This window comes from Babylonia areolata, chromosome 5 (assembly GCF_041734735.1).
Source record: "Babylonia areolata isolate BAREFJ2019XMU chromosome 5, ASM4173473v1, whole genome shotgun sequence".
In the NCBI taxonomy this organism is placed as follows: domain Eukaryota; kingdom Metazoa; phylum Mollusca; class Gastropoda; order Neogastropoda; family Buccinidae; genus Babylonia; species Babylonia areolata.
The window spans coordinates 27,521,900-27,549,850 of record NC_134880.1 but is presented as its reverse complement, the minus strand read 5'-3'; the positions used below and the strand labels follow the sequence as shown (position 1 = coordinate 27,549,850).

The following is a 27,951-nucleotide window of genomic DNA, read 5'->3' as shown; positions in this document are numbered from 1 at the left end:
TTTCATGCAACAATGAACAAATATATGTAACGGTTACTGTTAATAGTTAAGGTGCACGTTCAGGTTTGTACTTTCCTGTATTTGTAAATGTCTCTTACAAGCCGTAACATGCTGTCAATATGAAAAAAGTATAAGAAGTAATATATATATACTTCCATGAGCATTTTGAATTTCATTTAAGACTTAAAGTTTTTGCCCCGCCCTCGACCGAGACATGTGCAGCAAGACCAACAAGTTTGATGCGGCATGCCGTTGTTGAAAGATGAGTGTTGAGCTTATCACAAGCAAAGTGAAAAATATCAGTTCACACTCACTTCATAGCTCTTGACTTCGAGCAGGACACCAGCAGATGGTTCATGATACTTGATAGCATGCTGGATCATAAATACTTGAGAGTTGGCCCAATGAGCGTCTAACCAGGTCTTGAAAGATGACATGGTTGGGGCAGTCACAACACTGTCTGGCAAACCATTCCATTTATTGATGACTCTCTCAGTAAAGAAGGAACTGCGCACTTTCAGTCTACAATGTGATTTGTTTAGCATTAACAGTTTCCTCTTCTGCCCCTACTTACTGCAGGTGATAGTTTGGGATTTGTGGTCTTGTAGATTCTGTGTATGTATTTATAGCAATCGGTCATATCTTCCAGGACTTTCATCACATCACTCTTCAGCAAGTGCCAGGTTGTATTCCTCACCACTGTCAGTTTTCCCTTTCATGTAGTAAATTGCTCCCAATTTGCAGTTTCCTAGCTTCATTACACTGCATTTTCCAGGATGGAAGTGGGTGAGCCACTCTCTAGACCACTGCTGTAGGTTGTCTAGGTCATCTTGGAGGACTTGCGAAGCACCTACTTGGTCACTCTGAACAACTTCGTGTCGTCGGCAAACAATTTCACATTGCTCTTCACTCTGCTAGGAAGGTCATTAATATACAACAGGAAAAGCAGGGATCCTAGGACACTACCTTGCGGGATACCGCTTGTGATGTCTGCCTGCTGTGATGTTGTTCCATTCACAACCACCCTCTGCTTCCTTTGAGACAGAAAGTCCTGGATCCAGATTAATACCCTGCCTGATACTCCATGTGCGTGGATCTTAGAAACAAGTCTGCAATGCGGGACGCTGTCAAATGCTTTCTGGTAATCAATATAGATAGCATCAATGGAGCCACTTTTATCTAGGGTTCTTGTCCAGCTATCCAGTACACCCAACAATTGCATAACACATGAGTGTCCCTGAACAAAGCCATGTTGCTCTATGTTGATCAGGTTGTTGGTATTATTGTTGGTATTAGCCACTAAACTCTGAAATGGATTACAGGATCATTTAATTTAAAAGAAATAAAGTTTTAACATATATTGATCATTATTATCATGATAATGATTATATCAAATTATCATATGTGTCAAGTCTGCATTTTTCAAATGGGAAGTATACTCAGCCTAACTTGTTTCAAAAGTTAAATTATGCCCTCTTGTCTAGTAATTTCTCCCATTCAGGATAAAGTTGAAAAAAAAACACTTTTAGATAGGATTTCTTTTCTGATTAAAATCAAAACATTTCCTGTCACTGTCAGTTGCAAATATTACCTACAGAACAGTCCATCGGTTCAAGAAGAATGATGAAGCAAATAACATGATGTGATTGCTGTATTGAAATTGAAAAGAGTATGTTTGTCATATTTCATGATATTCGACTTTAAAAAAAAAAAAAAAAATACTATAACGGTAATGAAAATATAAATACTGAAATCATTAATTAAATTCTTTTATATCTTGAAAATGTAAACTTCTTTTCTTAGTCTTATGAAAAACTAAACAATATTTATCACCTCTGTTTCATCAGATGAAGAGAGATGGAGACAAGATCACGTAGAAGTATTGCCTCACGAAAGGCATTACGGTCATCAGCTTCAGAACATCAAGACGAGATCACCACAGACACAGATTATTCAAGGAGTATGTGATGATATTACAAAACACTTTTCCCATCCCATTCCTGAGTGTGTACGTTTGTGTGTGTGTGTATGTGTGTGTGTGCAGGCGCACATTGACAAGTTTCTTGTCTTAGACTGTTGTGTTTTCACTTGAAAGTTGGACTTGCAGTGAGCTTGCTGCGTCCTGAATTTGGAAAAAAAAATTAAGTCTGTTGTGTTTTCACTTGAAAGTTGGACTTGCAGTGAGCTTGCTGCGTCCTGAATTTGGAAAAAAAAATTAAGTCTGTTGTGTTTTCACTTGAAAGTTGGACTTGCAGTGAGCTTGCTGCATCCTGAATTTGGAAAAAATTAAGACTGTTGTGTTTTCACTTGAAAGTTCGACTTGCAGTGAGCTTACTGCATCCTGAATGTGGAAAAGAATTGCATGCTATGTTGCCAAGGGAGCACCAGACTGAGCACATTCATGTGGAAAATGTTGCTGAAGAGTTAAGTTATTACACATGACATAACTGCTGAGTCTATAATCATATGTATGTTAATTGCATGTATATTTGTTCTGATCAATTAAAAGCAGAATTAGTGCAGAACTGAGGCAGGAATGACTAAGCTTGACACTGACTCTGATGTTCGGAAAAACATCTCAGACTGAAGGTTTTTATGTTGTCATTGAGACCTTTTATTAACTAAATAGGATTTACTAAATCATAAACCTATAATTCCACAAGAGGGTGACAGGTACTGGACCTGTTAAGAGTTTTGGGGTGCTGGGACTCTAGGACTAGAAGAAAAGTTTATTGGAAACCCATGATTGTGTCAGAAAAAAATATGATTTTGCATGTTGTATGTGTTTATTTGTATTACATTAATATATTATATGCCACTGCTCGTATGTGTGTGTGTGTGTTCACCCGCACCTGAGAATCGGCAGCTTTGAATATTTTTTTAAGTTGTTCAGGTCTGTACTGTACAGGCAAAAGGGATATAATACTTCATAATAAGTCCAAATTAATCGGTTGTCACCATGTATCAGTAGCACAACTCATAATTATCATCAGACAGTTTTTCTGGGTTTTGTTGTCGTTGTTATTGTTTTTCAATAATTTTTTTTTTACTGTATGTATTTTGAATTTTTTTATTTTTTTATTAGAGAATAACACTTCAGTGTGCCTGGCATAACCTATCAAGTATCATAGATTAATTATTTAATATATATATATATTTTTTAATCAGTTACTTTGTATCAAGGCAGGAACACACACACACACTTTTAAATGTACACTTTTTGCATTGATCAGTATCATTCTATGAAACTACTTCATTAAAAATATTCACACAGCTAAGAAAAAGTAACATGCCCTGACAGGTCCCAGTCGAGTGCTCATGGCGGGGCTGACTGAGGCTTCGGAGGTCCCCTTGGTGGAGGAAGGCTTGGGAGAAACTCCCCTGAAAACCCGGGGGCTTGAGCAACTGCGTCAGAAAATTGAGGAGGAGCTGGGCAAAGGGCCTCCGTCAGGGGGAGCTGACTCTGCAAGTCCTGGCCTGACACGCTTAAGAAATACGCCAGGTGTGTAGCAGTGTTCAGAGAAACTTTCTGTGTGGACGAGCATGTTTATGCTTGCATGCCATGTATGTATGTGGATTGTGTGTGATTTGTGAGTATGTGTGTGTGTCTCCCGTTTTTTGGCTTACATGTGTGTTTCACACAATGCAAATCTGTGTAATATTCTTGTTTCAATTGAATGTATGTGTATATACGTGTATGTGTGTGCCTGTGTCTGTGGTACACTTAGACAAATTTATTTTCTCAGGAAATACTTTGTCAACACCAAATTTGACAGTATAGAAATAGGAAAAAAAATCTGCTCTTTTCTATACATTCTGTTTCTAATGATAATTCATAACTCTGTTTAGGGACGTCCATATTGACATGGCTGTGTCATCCCACATCTTCCTACATATACCAAAGCGTGATTATTTTCCTGGTCAGGGCGAGGCCTGAAGGAGAAGCAGCGGGAGCTGATCCACAAGCATGAACAGATCCGACAGAACAGCGACCGGCTGAACGTGGGTGGAGGGGTGACCCTATGGCCCAACATGAACCAGATGCGGCTCAGCGGCAAGGAGATAGCGGCGCTGGTCCTGGCCTGCCTGGTCCTGGTGGTGCTCATGGGCGTGCTCTTCCTGCAGCTGCATGGTGAGTGCAGACATGCCTGCTGTCCTCAGAGTTGGCAGCTGTTACGGTTTCGCCGCTGTAATTTGTTATGCTCGATCGCAGTTTGTTCCAACGTTACACCAATGTCAGAATTGTTCCAAGAAGTTCATTTTCGACTACATAGCATGGTCACATGTTTTCCTGTTGTAACATTACCCAGACACTCTAGATCTATCGATCACAGGGCCAGGGCAGTTGCTGCTAACCTTGGTCTCACATGATGATGCTCAGCTAATCGCATGCGTGTTTACATTGAAACAGCATACATTGAAACAGCATTAAGCGGACCAATCAGCTTAATCATTTGCCCGAACAAGAGAGAATGTGGCTAAATCAAGTTGCGTCTCACTCAAACAGTGGGGGTTTTGGGGGGGATTTCACATACTGTTGATTTCATCAGACGGTCGTAATGGCTTAGATGCATCATGCACATGAGCACTCTGTCAGAACTGAACATATAGAAAGGCCATGAAATGGAATGACAAACTTGGCAATGAAAAAGAACACGCGTGAGGATGACACTGAAAGGGCTTGAAGCAGCAACAAAGAGGATGCATGCAGAACTGCTGTAGGTAAAATAGTGTGTGTTGTCTTCACTTGTGTATTAAGCTCAAAGGATTTTTTTTTCTTCTTTTTTTTTTTTTTTTTTTTGTCTGTGTGCTGTTCTACAAGTACAACCGTGAGCGAATGTTATGTGGTGTTACAGAAAATTTTGGTTTGTTCCAGAGTTTTGGAGGCTGTAGTACTATAGTCAGATCCAGGGGTAGACATGTCTGGCGGTTGACTCCCTGGCTCCTTTGGCACTAGGGTGGCTTACTTTTCCTTTCATTGGCCCTGTAGTATGGTCCATGACGCTTACCACATTGACATGGTGCCTGTTTTCTCATGTCAAAAGATCCACTTAAGTAGGAAGCAAAAGTGCACACCAGCCCCCTGCTGAGCACTCTTGCTGAAGACAGTGAAAAGTCAGCTGAGCAAAAAGATTTCTAAAAACCATGTCACAACTGGTGTGCTCGGGGGACGAGAGAGAGTGACAGCTGTGTTGTGTCTTGTCTTGAAGGTGAAACATTGCGGGTCATGGGGAAACTGAGGGCAGCCTTGACCGCCTTTGACAGGTCGCACCCTATCAAGAACACTGGTTTCCAGATTGACTTGAAGTCCTCCCTGCTGGCCTGGCACTCTGATTTCAGGCAGTTGTTGGTGAGTGTCAACTGGTGTTTTTTATTTCTCTCTCTCCACTCTTTGCTTCTGTTTTAGGTGAGACGTTAAGCAGCTTGTCAGGGTTCACCTCTCGGGTGAGGGCTTTCGGAGCCTCCCACCCCATCGAAGGCACAGGCAATGTCAAGTCCTCCATCCTCATCTGGCATTCCAACTTCAGGAACTTGTTGGTGAGATGTGCGCTCTTTGCGCCTGAAAACTTATGGAATCAGAACATGAGTGAACAATGGTGGTGTGGAGGGAATGAGGATTAATTTCTGCAGCGTAGGAAAGCCCAAGAGTTTATTTATTTATTCAGACTTCTTGCTATAGCGCATATTCTTGAAGCTCTATGTCTTGTCTTCTGTTTTGTTTTTGATTTGCATGTATATTTAAGGGGGAAAAAAAGCTGTGTTTGCTCATATTTTGATATTTCTGCCACAATGAAGCTTACAAGTCACCGTTTTAGTCTTGAACAAAAGACTTGGAAAAGTTAGGAAATTTTTAAAAAGTGAATGCCTTACTATAAGAGTGTAAACTATTTTGCACAGCTCTGAAAATGTATAGAGTAAGTTTTAATATTGTAATTGAATGGAACATGTTTCAAGAAACAGAAAGCCATTATAAGTATTTGTGGAATGTTCACCTCTGTGAATTTGTGTATGATTATTACATGCTGTGTGCCTGTTTGCCTTGTGGCAGCATCCTCTTAAAAACTTTTGTCTCTTCATGTCTCAATGTGCTTATTTTGTTCAAAATGCCATGTGTGATACTGACTGGTTAAAAAGCAGTTGTTTGATCTTTCTGGTGTGCATCTGGCTTTGAGTTTTCGTACATGAGTTTACTTTACTTGAAGAAAAGGTTTGAGAAACGATAACTTTTTTATGCCAAAAATTTGATTGCTTTGTTATGTTTGTTAAAAAAGCATTACTTTATGCATACACATTGCCGTGTGTGTCTAACAGTTAACTGTACATGAAGAATGGGGTTGACATGGTATTGTACATTTTCACGAAGTTTTTGGTTTGCCCTAGAAAATATTTGTTGAATGGAAAATGCAAAGATGTATCATATCTTGCATAGTTACATAGTATTGTAATTTTGGAGCTGATGAATATATAAAAACTGATAATATATTTGATTTTATATTAATGTTAGCCAAATTATTCAGGTGTAAGATGGAAATACTTCCTTCAAATCTATTTTTCCCCAAAATTTTAATAGTTAATTTAAAAGAGTTATAATACAGTGCAAAACTTAGCAACCTGTTCAAATTAAATAATGAATGGCATAACTATAAATCAGTGCTTTTTGACGCAGAATAAGTATACACATTTCTCATTTGTTTATATAATGTATTGATGTACACAGCCTGTAATAAATGTGATTTTCCTTGTACTGTTATCCAATTGACCTTTTGTACAATCCCAAAATTTCGTTAACTATTTTTCTGTTTTAGATGTTCTGTTACTTTTTTTTCTTTCCTTTTTTTGTGTGAGTGTACTGTTGTAAGCCTTTTTTTTCTTTTTTGAATTTGTAATTGTTATATATATGAAATAAATTATTATTCAGACTTCAAAAAAGAAAAAAAAGAAATGGGTGGGGGTTAGTTGACAGATTTGTGACAAAAAATAACTTGCCTATCAAGTGGTGTTGATTAAATTTAATAAGCGTTACTGTGCACTTTGGGTTGTTTGCTTGTTTAAATATCATTGATATGTTTGTTTTACGCTTGGAAGGACGGGATTGACAAGTCGCTAAACGTGAGCCGGCCCTCTGCCGGCTACCAGGCCTACATAGCCTGCTACCTTATGGCACTAGGGGTGCTGGTCTACTTTCTGGCAGACAACATGTTCTCCAACAGCAAGCTGTCACCAGGTCGCATCAAAAAGTGGTACGTTTTTCTCCATGTCCTATCTTCTTTTCCTCTGTGCTGGATGTTCAGTCGTGCAGGGTTCGAAATTAACTTTTTTTTTGAATGCCAGTCGTGCACTCTGAACAAAACATTTCAGTGCACAGTTGTGGTTTTGGGTGCCAGTATAATAAAATGAAATAAAATCTTCCATCATTTCAACGGTGTGTCAAGGAAAGTCTTTCTGTCAGGCTTCATTGTACACGCACTGGCGCTTTGATTTGTACTCCTGCTGTTTATTCTTTTTGTCATCCTGAGTTTTTGTCTCTGTTTCGGGAGCCTTTTTTTTTAACATTGAAGATGGGAAACATCGTTCGTCGCAAATGCACCATGAACGTCAGCATCTGATTGCGTGCGTGCAAAGATGTTGCTCTGCAAAGTGAGCTGCAGCAGCCAACTCTTTACATTTTGATCGACCGCATTCAAGCTTGCTTTCTTGGTGTGCCTTTTAATTAATTTTCTTTCGCCTCTATCAATTTTTGAGTGCCAACTGGGCACTCTTGACATAAAATTTGCGTGCCTGAGCCAACTTTTCGTAGCATTTGCTCCCAGGCACTTGCTAAATTTGAACCCTGCTGTGGTGTGTGTGTGTGTGTGAAAAAGGGGAAAAGAGTGTATGTTTGTTGGTACATGAGATTATGATATTGCGTGGTACCAGCACACGCACAAAAAAGGAGAGAGCAATGGCTTTAAGGAGGGTAAGAAGGGGAGAGGATAGTAAAGGGCACTTTCCTTGTGAGTTGTATTTGCTGATTTACTGCAGTAGGGTGTGTTTACTTTGACAGGGTGTGTTTCCTGTGATAGGTTGTTTATTGGTACACTGTGCCTGTGTATTTATTGTGACAGGGTGTGTTTTCTGTGGCAGGTTGTTTACTGGTTTGTGGTACACTCTGACTGTGTATTCACTGTGACGGTCTCCTGTGACAGGGTGTGTTTTCTATGACAGGGTGTGTTTTCTGTGACAGATTTGTTATTGAAATGAATCAACAATGAGGCCAGGAGAACAAATGATTTACAAATAGTTGAGTGGTAACTCTCTCCATTCATAAGGTACACAACTTCAAAGAAGTGTCTAGGTTTGATTCAGTGTACCTTTTATTTACCTGTGTGCTAGTTGAACTGGTTGCCCAAAGCAGCATCGACTTGAAGTTGTGTACCTTGTGAATGGAGAGAGCTACCACTCCTTACTAGTTGTAAAGGATTGTTGTTGTTGTTTTTATTGGTACACTGTGACTGTGTGTATTTACTATGACAGAGTGTGTTTTCTGTGGGAGGTTGTCTATTGGTACTCTGTGACAGGGTGTGTTTGCTGTGACAGGTTGTTCATTGGTACACTGACTGTGTGTGTTTACTGTTATAGGGTGTTTGCTGTGGCAGGTTGTTCATTGGTACACTGACTGTGTGTGTTTACTGTTATAGGGTGTTTTCTGTGACAGGTTGTTCATTGGTACACTGACTGTGTGTGTTTACTGTTATAGGGTGTTTTCTGTGACAGGTTGTTCATTGGTTCACTGTGACTGTGAGTATTTACTGTGACAGGGTGTCTTTTTGTATACTGTGATTGTGTGTATTTACTGTGACAGGGTGTGTTTATTGGTACACTGAGATATGTTGTTTTTTGTTACACTCTGACTGTGTGTATTTACTGTGATGTGTATACTGTGATTGTGTGTATTTACTGTTGACTGTGTGTATTTACTGTGACAGGGTATGTTTATGTGTATACTGTGATTGTGTGTATTTACTGTGACAGGGTGTGTTTATTGGTACACTGAGACATGTTGTTTTTTTTTGTTACACTCTGACTGTGTGTATTTACTGTGATGTGTATACTGTGATTGTGTGTATTTACTGTTGACTGTGTGTATTTACTGTGACAGGGTGTCTTTATTTGTATACTGTGATTGTGAGTATTTACTGTGACAGGGTGTGTTTATTGGTACACTGAGACATGTTGTTTTTTGTTACACTCTGACTGTGTGTATTTACTGTGATGTGTATACTGTGATTGTGTGTATTTACTGTTGACTGTGTGTATTTACTGTGACAGGGTATGTTTATGTGTATACTGTGATTGTGTGTATTTACTGTGGCAGGGTGTGTTTATTGGTACACTGAGACATGTTGTTTTTTGTTACACTCTGACTGTGTGTATTTACTGTGATGTGTATACTGTGATTGTGTGTATTTACTGTTGACTGTGTGTATTTACTGTGACAGGGTGTCTTTATTTGTATACTGTGATTGTGTGTAATTACTGTGACACGGTGTGTTTATTGGTGCACTGAGACATGTTGTTTTTTGTTACACTCTGACTGTGTGTATTTACTGTGATGTGTATACTGTGATTGTGTGTATTTACTGTTGACTGTGTGTATTTACTGTGACAGGGTATGTTTATGTGTATACTGTGATTGTGTGTATTTACTGTGGCAGGGTGTGTTTATTGGTACACTGAGACATGTTGTTTTTTGTTACACTCTGACTGTGTGTATTTACTGTGATGTGTATACTGTGATTGTGTGTATTTACTGTTGACTGTGTGTATTTACTGTGACAGGGTGTCTTTATTTGTATACTGTGATTGTGTGTAATTACTGTGACACGGTGTGTTTATTGGTGCACTGAGACATGTTGTTTTTTGTTACACTCTGACTGTGTGTATTTACTGTGATGTGTATACTGTGATTGTGTGTATTTACTGTTGACTGTGTGTATTTACTGTGACAGGGTATGTTTATGTGTATACTGTGATTGTGTGTATTTACTGTGACAGTGTGTGTTTATTTGTACGTGATCGTATGTATTTACTGCAACAGGGTGTGTAAGTGTTTATTGGTACGTTATGACTGTGTGAAATTACTGTGACAGGGTGTGTTTATTGGTACACTGTGACATGTTGTTTATTGGTACACTGTGACTGTGTGGATTTACTGTCACAGGGTGTGCTTACTGGTGGTGGTGGCTCAGTGGACTGGTATGCTGTGCGTCATGTTTGTGTCCGCATACAAGTTGGAGTCCGCCATCATTGACAACGTGCTCCAGCTGTCAGAAAAACTGGTCTGCAACTCTTTCTTTTGTTTCTCTCTCTCACTCTCTCTCATTCTCTCTCTCTCTCTTTAGACTAATTGTTAAAGATTTCTTTTCATTCACCTTATCACCAAAAACGAATATGATCAGCTGACTTTTATAAGTTTTCATATTCCTTAAAGCAAGGCACGCTGCAACAGTTTTATCCTTTTTGCCTGCAAAACAGGTGTGGAAAGGATTGAAATATTTTCTTTGATTCTTGTTAATGCCATTTCAGATACCCTAGTCAGCACCCCCTGATAATGGTGTGGTGTCCCTCCCTTTCCTTCCAGGGAGAGTTTGTGGAGCGCGACCTGGACCTAAGCACCCTGGGCACGGTGGTGCAGTACTGGCGGGGCCGCTGCCTCCCTCCTGCGGGCGCTGGCGTGGTTCGGGTCCTGGGCCTGGTGCCGGTGCAGGATGTGACGGTGTACCTGCAGTACTACAGTCTCCCCCTGCTGACTGTGCTACTCACCCCCATCGTCCGCCTGTGTCTGGCCCTCAGGGCTGTCTACACCGCACCCCCACAGCAGGGAGGGGGTGGTGGCCCTCCTCGGGACAGGCGGAAGTGATGAGAGGGTTAAGGGGGTTGGGGGGAGGGTGGGGGTGAGGGTTGGTGGGGAGGGAGTTAGAGTGGAGGCAGGTTTGAGAAAAGGGGTGGTTCAGAGGAGTGGTAATGTGTGATCCATCTTGTGACTGCCTGCTACTTGCTGGGGGTTGAGCTTGCAGCTATAAGTTAGAATTTTGGGGTGGTTTTTGTTGTTGTTGTTTTGTTTTGTTTTTTGCGGTTGATTGTTGGATTTTTTTTGTTTGGGATTTTTTTTTTTTTTTTTTAATGTTTTTTTGTTTTATTATCAATTTGTAGAAAAGCCTTTTCTTGATCTGTGAGAGTTTTTTTTTTTATGGTTTGTTTTTTTTTTATACAATTTTTTTAAAAGAAATTTCATTACTGAAATAGACGTGTTTTTAATTCTATGCCAAATGGTGTTGGTACAGATTTGTATATATTTGGATAGATATATATTATTATCTGGAATCCTGAATTCAAGGTGTTGTGCTTTAAAAGAAAATTGCAGTTGATTTGTACATTTTCAGTCCAGTCTCATGCATATTGGTCTTGACACAGGTGATGGAGTATGGTGCACTTTGGATCTGTTATGAAGAGAAATTTTTTAAAAAGCAGCTATTTTCTTATTTCTGTCTTAAATATTAGTCTTTGTTTTGTTTTGTCTTTGAATAGACTGAAGAAGGTTATATTTTCCATACAAACTTTGAAGCATTAACCACCAAAAAAAGTTGAACGTGTTTAGATTTCCATTACTGATTGATTGATTGTTAAATATTTTGTTGTCACCATTTTCTGAAGGTAATGATCAATGCAAAGAGTTCTGTTGGTTTTGAAACCTACCAAAAAGTTTACTGTGCACATACTCAGAAGTTTATTTTTTATATGATTTGTACCTGTCAAAATAGTTTGTCATCAAAGATGACCACCAAAAATTTCTGTTATACCAGATGCTGCCAAAAAGTTTGCACTGAATATTATACATGAAATTGTCTTGACTTCAAACTTTTTAGACATTTGGCAAAGACCCAATTTTTAGGATATGTTTTTGGACAAAAGATGGTTTTTTGAGATTCAGCCAAGGCAGCAGTTCTGGAATGCCTCGGGCTTATGGTTTTGATTCTCAGTTGTTTGTTCTTCATTTTATGGTATTATTGATTGATTGATATGGATACTTATATAGCACCTGTCCTCAGTCGGAGACCAAACTCTAAGCGCTTTACAAACATGAGGTCATTTGCACAATAGGCTGCCTACCTGGGTAGAGCCGACTGACGGCTGCCGCTGGGCACTCATCATTCGTTTCCTGTGTCATTCAGTCAGGTTTCAGTCATGCACACATACTCAGACATTTAGCATTTTACGTGTATGACTGTTTTCTTTCTTTACCCTGCCATGTAGGCAGCCATATACCATTTTTGGGGGTGTGCATGCTGCATATGTTCTTGTTTCCATAATCCACTGATCACTGACATAGATAACACGATCTTTAATGTGCGTATTTGATCTTCTGCTTGCGTATATACACAAAGGGGGTTCAGGTACTAGCAGGTCTGCACATATGTTGACCTGGGAGATCCTCAGATTGAAAGTCCAAAGCTTTAACCATTCGGCTATAGCGCCCTTATGACTGTAATCCTGTATGTAACCCTTCATACTTTGCTGACACAGTGTAATAATATCAAAAAGGTAATCATTTCAACAAATTTCGCTTATGTTAAGTTTTCATCCATATAGCAAGATTCACTGCCGACAATTTTCAGATACATATCTATGTTTATTTGTGGCATTTTTGTTTATTGCTTTGTCCTTTTCTTGGCAGCTAAAATGACTTGTAATCATAATAGTTAACATTAGATGTTCATAGATCTGTTTTAGTGGCAGTCTTCAAAACTGAAATTATTGATAAACACACGACATGTAAACTTGTGGATAATGCACAAAGTGGCTTTGAGAAAACATTATGACATGAGCTTGTGCATTCCTCTTTATGTGTGTGTGTGTGTGTGTGTGTGTGATCTGATATTGATGATGATGATATGGATACTTATATATAGCACCTCTCCTCAGTCAAAGCCCTAAGCACTTCACAAACAGTCATTTGCACAACATTCTACAGAGGCATGCAAGTTGTAACATTGTACATGTATCACCGTTTTGTTTACTTACCCGCCATGTAGGCAGCCATGCTGGGTATGTTCTTGTTTCCATGGATTAAAGGATTTTAATGTGCGCATTTGATCTTTTTACATCGTATACATATGAAGGGGGTTCAAGCACTAGCAGGTGTGTATACATGTTGACCTGGGAGAGTGGAAAATCTCCACCCTTAACCCACCTGGTGTGACACGGATCGAACTCGGGTGAGAATGCAGCGCTCGAACCATCTGACTAATGCACCCATCAATCTGATGACCAGTTTTCATGCAGTGAATAGATATGTATTCCATGTGGATGCTTAAGTGGCCTAATTGTTATTGAGCTGAACAAGTCTGTGTGCACAAGAGCAGGGTCAATATTTTGAGAGGAGAGAAAACGTGGTGGCACTTTGCTAAAAAGAAAAACAGTAACAAGACTGGTCAGTCTAAAAAATAAACAGTTTGTGCAGCTTGGCAGAAAGGCTTTGTTCATGTATGGAAATACATCCTGATATCAAATCTTTATCTTTTGTTGCTTATAGCCCAGCCTGACCACACAGCACCTCACACAAAAAGCACCATCCATGTTTGTGATTTTAGAAGATATTATATACAACTGAACTTAAACTGTCTTGATTGTATGTTGTGGTATTTGGAATGAAGCAGAGGAGGGTTATAAAAAGTACTGGTTCATTGCGAATTCATTTGAAACTGGTTTCAGGTTTGACATTTAAGCGCACACTGTTGCTTTCTGAAATGACCACTCTGCATGCAGTTTGATGTGATGCACTTGCGCATTCAAACGTGGACCAATGGGGTTGGCAGATCCAGATCTGGGCTCTGTAGTTGCTAGTTGTCTCTCTTGGCCAGTAGAATTGTGGACAGTGCCACATCATCATGTTGCAAAAGCTCACCAACAATGTTTAGCAAAGTAGTGCTTTATCGAGGGAAGAAATGCTTTTTTTTTTTTTTTTTGTTCGTTTGGCATGATTAATGCTAATTCACATGATTTTGTAATGTATCTATGCTTGTGATTTTTTGATGGTTGATTTTAATGCCATTTCAGTTTTTGTAACATTTCCTTGTCTTGCTCATTGTTGGTGAGCTTTTGTTATGTCCCATTACCCATGGTGATGTGTTTCCAGTCAACTGGCAGTTTTTTCATCTGAATCATGAGACATAGTGTAACAACTGCTTTCCCCGTGAAAAAGCAGTGGGGAATGTCAGAATGCTGAATGGATGTGGGATGTACTGTAATTAATCACAAATGTATACATAGTATATAATTGTGTAGACCATTCCCTCCAGTTATTGTTTTGAAATCTTTAGAAAATAGCACAAAAAAGACAATACAATAAACAAAATTACAAGCTGTATTTGCTTTTTTCTTTTCCTAAATATTTGAAATGACTAAAACATCACAAGCCTGCAGACAGTTTTTGTAGATATTAGGAATATATTTAGCATTTCTGTCATTGAAGTGCCCCCACTCATATGTGTGTGCACACCACTCGCAGTTGCTGAGAAAATGCCAACATTAAAGTGTACCACAAGGACACACACAGAAAACCCCTCCCACTATTGGATACTGTGTGATTGCATCAAATCAACTTGTTAAAAATACTTGTCAAATACTTACTTAGGCCCTTCGCTCCCTGTGGAACATAGGCCAACTACGACGTTTCTTCATCGAACTCGACTCTGGGCTGTCCTTTCTACATCCCTCTAGCTGGATCCCAGCCTGGCCTTTTTTCCTTTTCTTTGTTCATCCTATTTGACAAATATAGGCTGGGATCCAGCTAGAGGGATGTAGAAAGGACAGCCCAGAGTCGAGTTCGATGAAGAAACGTCGTTGATGGCCTATGTTCCACAGGGAGTGAAGGGCCTAAGTAAGTATTTGACAAGTATTTTTAACAAGTTGATTTGATGCAAAGTACAAGTTGTATATAACCCTTTAACTGTGCCGTTGATGAGCAGCATAAATCATAGGACCCATGGATGCTTTGCTTTGTTGACGTAGGCTGCACGTCCAAATACCATGCTGTGTTTAGCTCTGCATTGCAGAAAAATTCACTGCTGTGCAAAAATAATTTGACTCCCTTGATCTTCCTCGGTGAGATACGACTGAACAAAAATTCCTAAAGAGGTGGGTTTTTTCTTCTTTTTTTTCTGAAAAGTTTCAAAGCATACTGCATGGCAAAATATGTGTGATAAAAGCAGCAAGGAAGAGCTTAGCATAGTGAAAAGTATCAACAGTGAAAACATATAAGGAAAACCAACATGAGGGGGGAGGAGGGGATGACACTCTGGAACTTGAACTTTTATATTAAAAGTATGAACAAAAACTGTGATTAAAGTAACAACAAAATCTTGCAACAAAAACTGTAGTAAATTTTAATAAAACAAAACTCAAAAACCAAGCAAAACAAAACACACACAAAAAGATAAAATTAAACTAGAGACAGCTACAAAATCTGTAACAAGAAAAACAAGCATGAAAAACTAATAAAAGCATCAGAAAGGAAAACAAAACCACCAAAAAACAGCAACAAAGATGCAAGAAAAATTGAACTTAACTCATTGAGACCTGTGCTTGAGCACTGAGATGTCAAAATTCATCTCATAAAAATGGTTTCACGTTCATACATATCATACGCATAAACCGCAAAGAAAGAAAACTAACTTCTTTCGTATTAGCGGACTGTGTCCACATGTATTTTGGAGGGAAAACAGTATATTTTGAATGTGTTTGTTTTTTCCGTATCGGTATGGCATGAAAGCCTGCCAAGGCTTTAAACTCCCCAGGTTGAATGGGATAATGGCCTTGAGGAGGGGGGAAAAAAAGGACTAAATAAACAGCTTTCATTATTTCAAAGGGCATAAAGGGAGGAAACAAAAACCTGTGATAAATAATTGTCACACACTGCACTCTGAATAATCTTTCCCCACAGGGATTCTTAACAAGTAACAACTATTCCTACTTTGTGGATCTCAAAGACCCACACCTCCCCCTCTTTTTCGTACTCTGCCTCTTGCCAGTTTTGACACCTTGTTTCATCAAGGCAGTCTAGGGTCTGTATGAACCCTCACCCCCCAAAAGATTGTATGGATCCCACAAATAGGGGAGTTTCAGTTTCTTAAGGAGGCATCACTGCGTTTGGACAAATCAATATACGCTACACCACAACTGCCAGGCAGATGCCTGACCAGCAGCATAACGCAATGCAATTAGGCCTTGAGTGCATGCATATATATTTGTGTACTTGTCAAAGTGGATTTCTTCAATGGAGTTTTGCCAGAGGACAACACTCTTGTTGCCATGGGTTCTTTTTCAGTGCGGCAAGTGCGTGCTGCACAAAGGACCTTGGTTTATCGTCTCATATGTATGACTAGACGCTCAGCTTGAATTTCCAGTCAAACTTTGGAGAAAGGGAGAGAACTGGATTCAAACCCAGACCCTCGCGGACTTAATATTGGCAGATGAGTGTCTTAATCATTCTGCCACCTTTGTTCCTCAAGTACCCGCATCATACAGATAGGGTAAATTGGTTCTTTCGCGATAATGGAGCTGACAGACCCACAACATACAGTTAGGTTAAATTGCTTTTAAATCACAATAGCATAAAGTAGAAAACAGCATATAAAAAAACTTTCAATAGCATGAAAAAGAAAACAGCACATATGACACCCTTAACATACAGACAGGGTGAATTGCATCTTAAGCGATAATGGGTCTGACCGACCCAAGGAAAGGCAAAGAGTTTATTTCTTGTGCCCCCCTAGAGGCATTAAGATGTTACATACATTCATCTTTTACACATAACGTACAAACAAAAAGAGTGATGTCAAAAGAACAAAAAAAATGTCAACAGACAAAATTTTATCTACAAGAACTACAAACGTGGAAAAAATGATATAAGTTTTAACAATATTCTTTGGAGGTTTTTTTTTCAGAAAACAGTAAGTAAAATTTAATGGACTTTGGGTGGGTTTTATATCTAGTACTAATTTAGATAAACATTTTAGTCTGACGCTATAAAAAAAGAAAAAAGGACACACAAACAAAGAGTGAAAATCATCATCAGTTGTTTGTGGAGCGTTTATCACAGATTCTTTCGTTTCTGGGTAAATTGTCCAAATGTGGTCTATTAAAAGGCAAAGCATTATTGGTTGTTCTAAACTTAACTAAATGAATTATACATTTATTTGGTTACTCTGTAAAATAAGCATCTTGACCAAAGTTTAGTGTAAACATCCTGTAATTGATATACATAGAATACTGTACATGTCCATACTGATCTTGCAAAAACTGACCTTTTAAACAGCATTTTTCTTCTCGTTGAAGCAAATGAGATGTTCTTCAAGACTGTGCTGGTTTAACCAGAAACTACTTCATCCAATTTCAGTCAAGACATTTTGAATACTTTTCAGGTATTGGTTATGATGTACGCTGGTAAGGTATTAATTGAAAATACATTTGTAAATAATCGAAGATAGCTTTGAAGTACGTTGGTCTGCAGATCTGTCAAATCTGTTGTTCTGTTCCTAGCAGTGCCCAATGGAGTAGAGGTGGAGATTTTTCCAGTCTCCCTGGTCAACATACATGCAGACCTGCTGGTGCCCTAACTCACCCTGTATATCACTTAAAGGGTTCAATGTGCATGTTACAGATATCTTAATCCATGTCAGCATGCAGTACATTATCAGTGCAATCTCAGAATGTACACACCCCTGAAAACAGAGTAAGGTTGCTAAAATGTGGGGTTAAAAACAAATATATGCTCATATATGTAAATGTCACATGCAGAAGTACATAATTGTTTGTGTCCATGTTATATGTACACTCAAATACATTCATCATAGTTCAACCACATCTTCATGAAAATGTTTCCATTTCTGCACCACAAAAGGTGTTTCACTAAAAACTCACACCTCTGCCTACATTTGGTCCACAACAAAATGCAAGCATTCACTAATGTTTTGCAACACAATATTCTACATTTATTTTCTTTGAGAGTGACGCCAACACTTCATCACTGGTGCCTGAATTCCAACAAGTTCATATAAAAGAAAATAAGGCACCATATGTTTGACAACACACATCAGCACAATACATCCTGCTGCACAAAATTCATGTGGCTTGCCACGCAGTGTGTGCAGTCCGCAGCACAAGCATTTCAAGACTTGCTGTCTACTTCTGTTTTCACCCAGCACTTTGCATGACATCAAGGGAGATAACTGGTATTTCCATCTGCATTTGATCTATATATATATAACTCATTTCACTCCACAGCTACATGCCTGCTACAACTCCCCTGGAACAGCACTACATGAGACCACTGCAGAAAAATCAGGGAGGTTCGCTAAAACAGCGAAAACTGATGAAGTATTGTTGATTTAATCTGTCAAGCAAAGTTTCATTTTCATGCCTCCGGAATCAGTAAACAGTTCAGTTTAGAATGTCAACCGGCCCAAGCAAAAATTAGCAAAATTAGAATAGTGTGTTTGTGCGAAAATATTCGTACCTGGTCCACAGTGGAAGTAATCATGGTACTAGTTATCTTGTACCTGAGTAGAATGAGATATATATGCTCTAAACATGCTATTGAAATGTTTATGCTACAACTTGTGCTAGCCGTTCAGGTCTGATTTACTTTGGAGGGGAAGTAATGCAAACAGTTGTATTTGGGAGGAACAGGGTAAATACTGGACCAACAACCAGTTTTACTGCTAAACTCCCAAAGCTTGAAACTGGACTCAAGTTTGAAATCTTTTACATTTACCCTCACAGAAAATGTCTGCAGTCATTCAACGTTTAAATGCTAAATGGGGGAAAAAGAAAAGCTGTTACTGACAAAAAATCTAGAACAGAAAACGTGTGAAAAACCTGCCTTAATTGTGGAGAACCAATCTGGTGTCCACCACTGTAATATATTGATATCACACTCACATTGGTAAGTCCAGACAATGCTTAAGCAGCAACTCTGAAAATGGAAGATTAAATATTATTCCATTTTGAAATGCAATAAAACTATATGACAAACTTTTTTTTCCTGCCCTATCATCTGCACCGTTTTCAGTGGCATTACTCATTCCGAGCCCCCCCCCTACCCATACCCTGTTTGTCTGTCACAGTCCCAGTATCAGCAGTACACAAAAAATTGTTGATGTCAGGTCGCCAGGAATCAACACACCATGTGACAAACTCGGGCTAGCAGTCGAGACCTGAGGATGGTCCTACATAAATTAAAAACTAAGGTGAGATCCAAATTATCCAACTTGACTCCAAAACGACAAGTGTGGTAGTTGCACATGATGCTACTAAAAAGTGGTCTGATACTTCAGTTGGAGGTTGTCAGGGCTGTCTTTTGTTTCCAACAGTGTTCAACATATTCCTGAAACACATCATGCCTGACATACTTGAGATCATGATAGCATCAGTGAAGAAGCATCATGAACCTTTGCTTTGCTGACGACATTATGGAATGGCAGGAATGTCAAAAGACTGGATGAAACCTCAACAAAATATGGCAAGAAAATCTGCACTGAAAATCTGCTGTGTTGTTCAACAGTTCACCTATCTGGGATCCAGCAATAAAATGAAGGATCTGAACCAAAAATCCTCTCAAAAGTAGCAAAGACACAGCACTATCCACACTGAAACCTGAACAAAAGGACAAACTCCACAAAAATATAATCAGGCTCTTTCATACACTGGTATACTCTCCCTGTGTACATGTGAGGCATGGACAATTACAGTGGATTTGGTTTGGAAAGAAGAATCCAAGTCATGGAAAAGATGTGTTACCACAAAACAGTAAACATCAGATACACTAACACATCACCAATAAAAAATTGTACCAAACTATCAAGGAACGCATTGGATCATATGCTGATTCCAGTTAAAGCAAACTATGATGGTGCAGGCACATAAAAAGATCCAATGGCCAACAATCCTATAAGAGACTGTTGAAGGAGGGAAACGGACAGGAAAACAGAAGAATATTAGAGTACTGCCGAGACCCAGGCTTTGGTACACAACAGAATAGTTCTGTGCTGTGCCCCAGTGACTTCACAGAGTTAAGGAAAAAGAAGAGATCCGATCTGGGTCAAAGTTGTGTTTACAGGGAGGAATTCAGCCATTCAGTTTTCTGGAAAGGGTAACAAAATGACCAAAATTGTCTGACGACAAAATTGCTTACTATTCAGGAATAGCTGTATTTGTTACATGAAAATTAAAAAATCAATGACTGTAACAACAGCTGCAAATTGTGGGGGTGTGGAGGTGGGAATGGGAACACCATTCTTCACAAGGGGACAAACATGATGGCTGGTATGAATTTGTAATTTGAACAGTGTGGGCATGCAATTACGTTCATAACCAACTTTGGAAGAGCCAAAGTCAGGAGAAAAAAAGCCTGTTCAACTGAAAAGATAGCCAGCTGTCACAAGTGACATGTTTCAGTAGTTTAGTGTGTGTCTGTGTGTGAACATGCTCACAAGTACACACCTGAACATTATCGCCTTTGTGTGTTCCTGAAAGAAAATTTTCAGTTTGTCCCAGCTGTTTACCTCAAATTGTAGCCTATAAAGCTACACAATGCATAACGGACACCCCTGAATTGATCGAAAATAGTTACTTTGCAAAACACATACGCATCCAATAAGCCACATCTGTAAAAAATCCCAAAATATGAAGTCCTCTGTATTGATTGGTACAGAACGGCTCCGTTGACCCTGGATGTTCTGTTCTGAGTAGCGACATTTTCAGAAACTGTCTGTCAGCTCGGCTCTATTTATCTGTTTGTATGCTCTGTTATCTGCTTTTTCATCAGCTGGTACAAATTTCTACCATTCTTCAGTCAAATCTACACTGTTGTCAAGTTTCCAGTCCCAGCCACCATCTTGATTTGCATATTTGAAAGTATTTGAAAATGATCAGCTCATTTTTCCAATTTCTCTATTTTTGCACCAACTCAGATGCTGCTCTGTTTTCCATGTCCTAAGGGTGAACTGTCATTTCAGCAAAACAGTTGTCAATCAAACAGACATGCTATCACTGAACAGGCAAAACAACAACAACAAAACCGGTAATGAAGGAACCAGTAGCCTGCATCTGAGTGTCTTTTGTCCATGTGTCGTCAACTGTTTCTCTTAAATTTGATAAACCCAGTTCAGTAAAGATCAACATGAATCAATATTTACAATATTATATTTACAATGAAAAGAATGATAACAGAGTATCCACAAACTGTAAAAAGAAAGAAGAAGAAAAAACGTATCACGGTGCTTTGCAATGTAAAGAAAACTACTTAAAAGATCTTTGTCACCATAATGACTTGCCAAATCTGAAAGCTCCTACAACTGTACAAGCCAGTAAAAAAAAAAAGTATTTTGTACAGTGTAAATTCATCCTATTATAGTTTATGCCCATTACCTCTATGATTTTTTTTTAAAAGCATTCTGAAAATTTACACCTGTATTGTGTTGTTCATTAGAAAATTATGATTATGTTCCAAACTATTCTTTGTTCAGGTTTATATTTTCCTGTACACTGCAGCCGTTTTGATAGAGGCTACATCTTTACGATTGGAAGAGAAACATCCGCAACCACATCCTCAGCATGCTTTGTTTTTCATTCATCTTCGTTTATGGGCTGCAACTCCCATGTTCACTCATATGTACACTAGTGGGCTTTTATGTGTATGACTATTTTTACCTCGCCATGTAGGCAGTCATAATCCGTTTTTTTTTTTGGGGGGGGGGTGGGGGTGGGAGGGGGTGTGGGGAGGGGGTGCAAAGCTGGTTATGTTCTTGTTTCCATAACCCACCAAATAACACTGACATCGATTACAGGATCTTTAACGTGTGTATTTGATCTTCTGCTTGCATATACACATGAAGGAGGTTCAAGCACAAGCAGGTCTGCATGTATGTTGATCTGGGAGATCAGAAAAATCTCCACCCTTTACCCACCAGGCGCCATTACCAAGATTCGAATCCTGGACCCTCACACTGGAAGTCCAACGCTTTAACTACTCAGCTATTGCGCCTGTCTTTTTTTTCCTCATAAAAATCACACCTTTATATACAGAATAGCAACCATTGTGTTGGCAAGTATAATATTTGCTGGTAACACCCCACACAGGGAAATCTGCCTGACCTCTTTCCCTTGGCAGACTGTGCATGTGAAAAATTCAGATCAGCATGATTTTAAAACAGTGCACGCCCTTTTCAGACTTTAAATGATTCAGAAACTTTGGACAGAGAATTTTTGGATCCTTCACTAGCTCTTCCTGACACTGCTGTCCCCCAATTAACTGTGCAAAAATTAACCCCTTGACTGCTGCTGTTGGGTATGCTTGTTGGTGAAGGGCTTTGGCCTGAGATAAGATTGAGGTTACAGGTCAGGATGCCAGTACTGCACCAATGATAATTTGAACTTCTCCTTCTTGCATTGCTTTTGTTCACTAAAATCAATTACACCATTTAAAAGTACGCAGAAGTTGTCCTTTTTTTTTTCAAGTTCAGAAAACACATCTCATTTCACAGAGATTCAGCAGTTAAGGAGTTAAACTTTAAAAAGTACAGGTCACTGATATTCTGCCAGTGACTCTGAATCAGCTATGTTAATAAAATATTACACTGATGGCTGCAAATATCAGAAGACAACAACAGCATCTGATTTCTTCACGGAAAAAACACAGAAGAGATAAGCTTGTTACATCCAATCCATTCACTGACAAAAAAAAAAATGTGCTCCTTCTTTTGCACTGGAGTGAAATGGTTACACTGATTGGAAGTTCTGTTGTTTGTTTTAATGAAAGACTTATGGAAGTAACAGAACATTTTTAACTAATGTCAATATTTTAATAAACTTGTTTCTAAACCAAATTACAGCAACAATTGCAAAGAAGATGCTTAAAAAAAAAAACATGCAGAAAAATGTATATAAATGAAGAAGACAGTTGATAAACAAACAAAACAATTGCAACTAACATAATTCCACAAACGGATGGCACAGTATTCCCCCTGATGATGTCACTTTTTATCAGAAAATGATGAAATGAACATTGCTGCCACGGTCAGTCCTGCTGAGCTGCCTTTTTCCTATGAAGTCAGTGGCCTGGCACTCTAGTCTGAATCAATACGCCCTGGAACAAGACAGACACAGAATAGCAATGAAACAATGTTCACTCTCTCTGTACAAACAACAAAAGAGGCGACGGTGACGACATTTTACTAATGCTGACATCACAAAGATGTTTAGGCTCTCACATTGACGAGGTGCATGAAGGCAAAAAAACCCAAACAAACAAAAAAACCCGCAATTATAACAAGGAAAGTTATAGGCTGGATTATTCAGACACTCACTGGACATCAGATGGGGTATCTCTGTGAGATGAGGAGGTTGGGGGTTGGTTGTGGGGAGGGGGGGGGGGGAGGGCGGGATAAGGGAAATAAGGAAGAAAAAAACCTGAATGGCCCTTTTGAGAGAGTTAATAAAAATGTTACAGGTCCCATAGTTGTTGGTTGTTTTTTTTTACTGCCATAAGGGCAGTGAATTCATATTCACTGTATCTGGGGCTCAACAATCCTCTCCTTCTACTGTTTTTAAACCTTCCTCAACCAAATTCAGGAACCCATTCAGTCCTGGGTGTTGTAATGAAAATCGGAGAGAAGTGCGACCACTCTCTGTGGCAAAGTGGTCAGCAATGCAGACTGAGTAATGATGCAAGGGCAATGGTTCATACCTTGACCAAAACATACATATCCCTGTGTGATATTTTGACCTACGGCTGAGACCTACCCCGAGATGAATGTGCTCAAGTGGGTAGATCGATATTGCACAATTAGCTGAATCCTGAAGATAAGTGTGCTCAAGTAGGAAGATGAGACCGTACAATTAGCTGAATCCCGATCCAAAGATAAGTGTGCTCAAGTGGAAAGATTGGGACCATACAAAGTTGAATGCCATCCTTTTCACTGATGCATCTCTGAGTGCAGATTAGATTGCCTGACAACTTACTACAGATGTCTACATCTCTCCAGCCTGATTGCATTGTACTTCTTTTTGTTACAACAGACTTCTCTGAGTGAAAATTGGACTGCTCTACATGGGGAGAGTGCTTCATCATGGTGCAGTGCCATCTATATATTCCCCTCCCCGCCCCCTTACAATTTCTTTTACTGTCAGAGGATTTTTCTACAGAAATTTGCCAGGGACAACCCTTTTGTTGCCAAGGGTTCTTGCTACACGCTGCACACAGGACACAGGTTGATCATCCCATCCAAATGACTTTGACACCATGACCACCACCACTCGAGGTCCAATGGAAGGGGAAGTAAGAGTCTATACATGGGACCTGAGTTTCAGTTTCAGTTTCAGTAGCTCAAGGAGGCGTCACTGCGTTCGGACAAATCCATATATGCTACACCACATCTGCCAAGCAGATGCCTGACCAGCAGCGTAACCCAACATGCTTAGTCAGGCCTTGAGAAAAAAAAAGGGTAAATACATACAAAACAGAACTACTACTACTAATAATAATAATATGTATAAGGCGCAAAAACTTGATGAAGTCAACTATAAGCGTAAAAAAAACAAAAAAAAAACAAAAAAAAAAACTGTCCGCTCAGTGACAATCAATCAGTTCATCGCTCTTCACTGTCCCCTTTGCAGACATGTCTTCGTGCAGCAAATTTCTTCTTTTCTGGGACTTGAACCAGTGGACACTCACTTCTTAGTTGAGCCAGGGATCTCACTTTTCAGTGAATTCACAGAATTGAGCGAAAAGTAAGAAATGAGATTCAGTGAAATTGAAAAAAAAAAAAAAAAAAGAAAAAAAAATCAATGAAAAACAAAACTTCGACGGGCGCAATAGCCGAGTGGTTAAAGCGTTGGACTGTCAATCTGAGGGTCCCGGGTTCGAATCATGGTGACGGCGCCTGGTGGGTAAAGGGTGGAGATTTTTACGATCTCCCAGGTCAACATATGTGCAGACCTGCTTAGTGCCTGAACCCCCTTCGTGTGTATATGCAAGCAGAAGATCAAATACGCACGTTAAAGATCCTGTAATCCATGTCAGCGTTCGGTGTGTTATGGAAACAAGAACATACCTAGCATGCACACCCCCGAAAACGGAGTATGGCTGCCTACATGGCGGGGTAAAAATGGTCATACACGTAAAAGCCCACTCGTGTGCATATGAGTGAACGCAGAAGAAGAAGAAGAAGAAACAAAACTTCAGCAAATGGCAGACGCAAGAACAACTCAACTGAATAAGTCTTATTTGCTAAGTGTGATAACTGGGAATATTGTTACTGTGAGACACTACTGAAGGTGAAAACTGAGAAGTGCTGGTACGTATCAATGCCCTTTTCATCCCTGCAGATGTTAAGATTGGTGGTGCTCTGTGTCACTCATAGATTTATGATACAGGCAGTAAAACTCTATGCATGTGCTCAAATTTGTGTCAGACTGCACTTTCTGAATGTAAATTTCTTTTTCTTTTTTTTTTTTCTGGGGAACCACGCTCCCAGATCCCCTTGGAATTTCAGGGATCTTTTATTTTCCTTATTGGTAGCCCTGTTGGGCGTATTAACAACAGGCCACTGCTCAAAGTTTGCTAAAAGTTAATTCCATTAACAACAGGCCACTGCTAAAAGTTTGCTAAAAGTTAATTCCATTAACAACAGGCCACTGCTCAAAGTTTGCTAAAAGTTAATTCCATTAACAACAGGCCACGGCTCAAAGTTTGCTGAATGTTAATTCCATTAACAACAGGCCACGGCTCAAAGTTTGCTGAATGTTAATTCCATTAACAGCAGGCCACGGCTCAAAGTTTGCTGAATGTTAATTCCATTAACAACAGGCCACGGCTCAAAGTTTGCTAAATGTTAATTCCATTAACAACAGGCCACGGCTCAAAGTTTGCTAAATGTTAATTCCAAAGTCTATGTCAGTTCCATTCTTTGCCTTGCATGGTATCCTAAAAGAAGAAGTGGAGGTATATAATCAGACACAATCACGCAGTGCACAAGAGTTGTCTCACCATAAACCTTAACCTTCACAGTTGACTGCCGGGTCTAGTTGACCCAAATTGTCTTAAAAAAACAACAACAACACTCTCAATCCATTTTTTCGGATACCAGAAATTAGCTTTCAATTTCTTGTTTGCCTTAAATTAATGTGAGTTTTTTTTTCCATATTTTCTATTGTCTTGGTTGCTCAATAAAAAAAAAAAAAAATCATCTTGCAAATAGCAACACCTTTTCCACTTTCTAAAGAACAAAACATACAACACAATTTTTATTTCTTGTTTTCTACCAGGACTCAGTTAAAGCTCAGTATAGATGCACATTAAAAATCTGTTGAACAAATCGACAGAAAAACAGCATATCTGTGAATACATCCCATTAATAGCTTTGAATAAGAGTTTCAGACAATACTGAAGACATAAATACTCACTTCTCAGACGCTTCACCTCCTCCTCAAGAGATCTGTTATGTTCTGAAATTAAAACAAAAAGATGTACAAAACATATGCATATTGACAAAATGGTTGAACGCATTAACATAACTACTCACTCACCAAGGCCCCCACCTCTACACACACACACACACACACACACACACACACACACACACATTTTGTCATTTTTCTCCCAACTGTGTCTTCTACGCTGCAAGCCCAGCCAGTTTATTTCCTCAGCCATTTAAATCTGCTTCTCTGGAATCCTCAGAAAGATATGTCTCAACTTTGCAGAAGCCTCTTGCATTATTTTCAGATAACACCAGCAGTTTGCTTGATTAAAAACAGCTCATGAATTCCCACCAACTTAGATCTGTGACTGCTTCCTCTCTCTGCACTGTCTTTCGGGTGTCGACGGTCCTTTTAACCAGCTGACTGCGGAACCTTGACGGAATGAAACCAGAGTGGCATGAATTTGAAATGGAAGCACACACATACACACGCCTGCGCAAACACAAACATCCACCCCCACACACACGCTACATGATGACTTGAATCAGTAGATGGCAAAGTGGGGTGGGTTGGGGGAGGAAGAATGCAGACAATTAGCTATGCTTCATCACACCATCAGTTTACAAATGTCTTTGGTCACTTTACTAACACTGGGGCACCGCACAGGAAAACAACAACAACAACAACTTTTCTCCACATGCCTCCAGGTCTGTAAGTTGCATAAGGAAAGTGGAGAACAGCTCCTCTGTGCAGTGCCCCCACTGACTTTATCACAGAAGGAGTTAAGGGAGAAGGAGATGAGGAAGACTTACGTCGGCACTGATGGACTTCCTTCACGTAACGTGCTTTCTGGCTCTCCTTGTTGGCCAGCTCAGATCTCAGGTACTTGTCTGTCCTCTGGTTCTCTTGTATAATTGCTGCACATCCAGCTATCTCCTCTGTCACACACACACACACACACACACATACACACACACACACACACACACACAAGCAAATAATTAGGTGAGATGGGTGTGGTGGCTGAATGCTGAAATGAGCACTGGGTTCTTGCCCAAGTTTCCTGAGTTCGATCCCTGGTTATGGTGCACCGGGGGTGGGCTGCATGAGCAAACTTACAGTGGCGCTAACTATGCTTAAATCAAAGAATGGCTTAACTTTACAGAATACGGGTTGCACAAGCTTGCTTATCTGCTACATGATCCAAAAAAATCAGCCATAACTTTAGGGCTGCTACCACCAATGTACATGTGATCAAAGTAACCAAAATGGCAAATTGTCTGGTATTTCAGCTTGCACTTCATCAGTATTTCAAGCAAGAAGGTACATTTCGAAATAACACATATCTGAAGTTTACAGCAATACAATTTAATACAATTACCCTCGTTTTTGCAGGGTTGATATTTAGGAGCTCTGTGATACCGTTTCATGTGA

At 39.5% G+C, this 27,951-nt stretch overlaps 2 protein-coding genes across 9 annotated transcripts in view; one reads left to right on the top strand and one right to left on the bottom strand.

The window, feature by feature from the left end:
* LOC143282010 (uncharacterized) overlaps positions 1-14,694 on the top strand; it is a 14,966-nt gene extending 272 nt beyond the window's left edge. For 2 of the 6 annotated variants that reach the window (XM_076587406.1, XM_076587409.1), the window contains exons 2-8: positions 1,848-1,960; positions 3,302-3,502; positions 3,926-4,132; positions 5,211-5,350; positions 7,087-7,241; positions 10,202-10,319; positions 10,622-14,694. In XM_076587406.1, the coding sequence (XP_076443521.1) occupies positions 1,858-1,960; positions 3,302-3,502; positions 3,926-4,132; positions 5,211-5,350; positions 7,087-7,241; positions 10,202-10,319; positions 10,622-10,900 (1,203 nt within the window). In that variant the 5' untranslated portion in view covers positions 1,848-1,857 and the 3' untranslated portion in view covers positions 10,901-14,694. Of the gene's footprint in view, positions 64-1,061; positions 1,142-1,847; positions 1,961-3,301; positions 3,503-3,925; positions 4,133-5,210; positions 5,351-5,407; positions 5,539-7,086; positions 7,242-10,201; positions 10,320-10,621 lie in introns of those variants that run through there. The other 4 variants (XM_076587407.1, XM_076587408.1, XM_076587410.1 and 1 more) reach the window with 4 other exon arrangements.
* A 717-nt stretch (positions 14,695-15,411) lies between these two features.
* LOC143282009 (uncharacterized) overlaps positions 15,412-27,951 on the bottom strand; it is a 74,347-nt gene continuing 61,807 nt past the window's right edge. For all 3 annotated transcript variants that reach the window (XM_076587402.1, XM_076587405.1, XM_076587404.1), the window contains 3 exons: positions 27,330-27,455; positions 26,503-26,544; positions 15,412-23,185 (listed from right to left, as the gene is read on the bottom strand). In XM_076587402.1, coding sequence (XP_076443517.1) covers positions 23,166-23,185; positions 26,503-26,544; positions 27,330-27,455 — 188 coding nt within the window. In that variant the 3' untranslated portion in view covers positions 15,412-23,165. The remainder of the gene's footprint in view (positions 23,186-26,502; positions 26,545-27,329; positions 27,456-27,951) is intronic.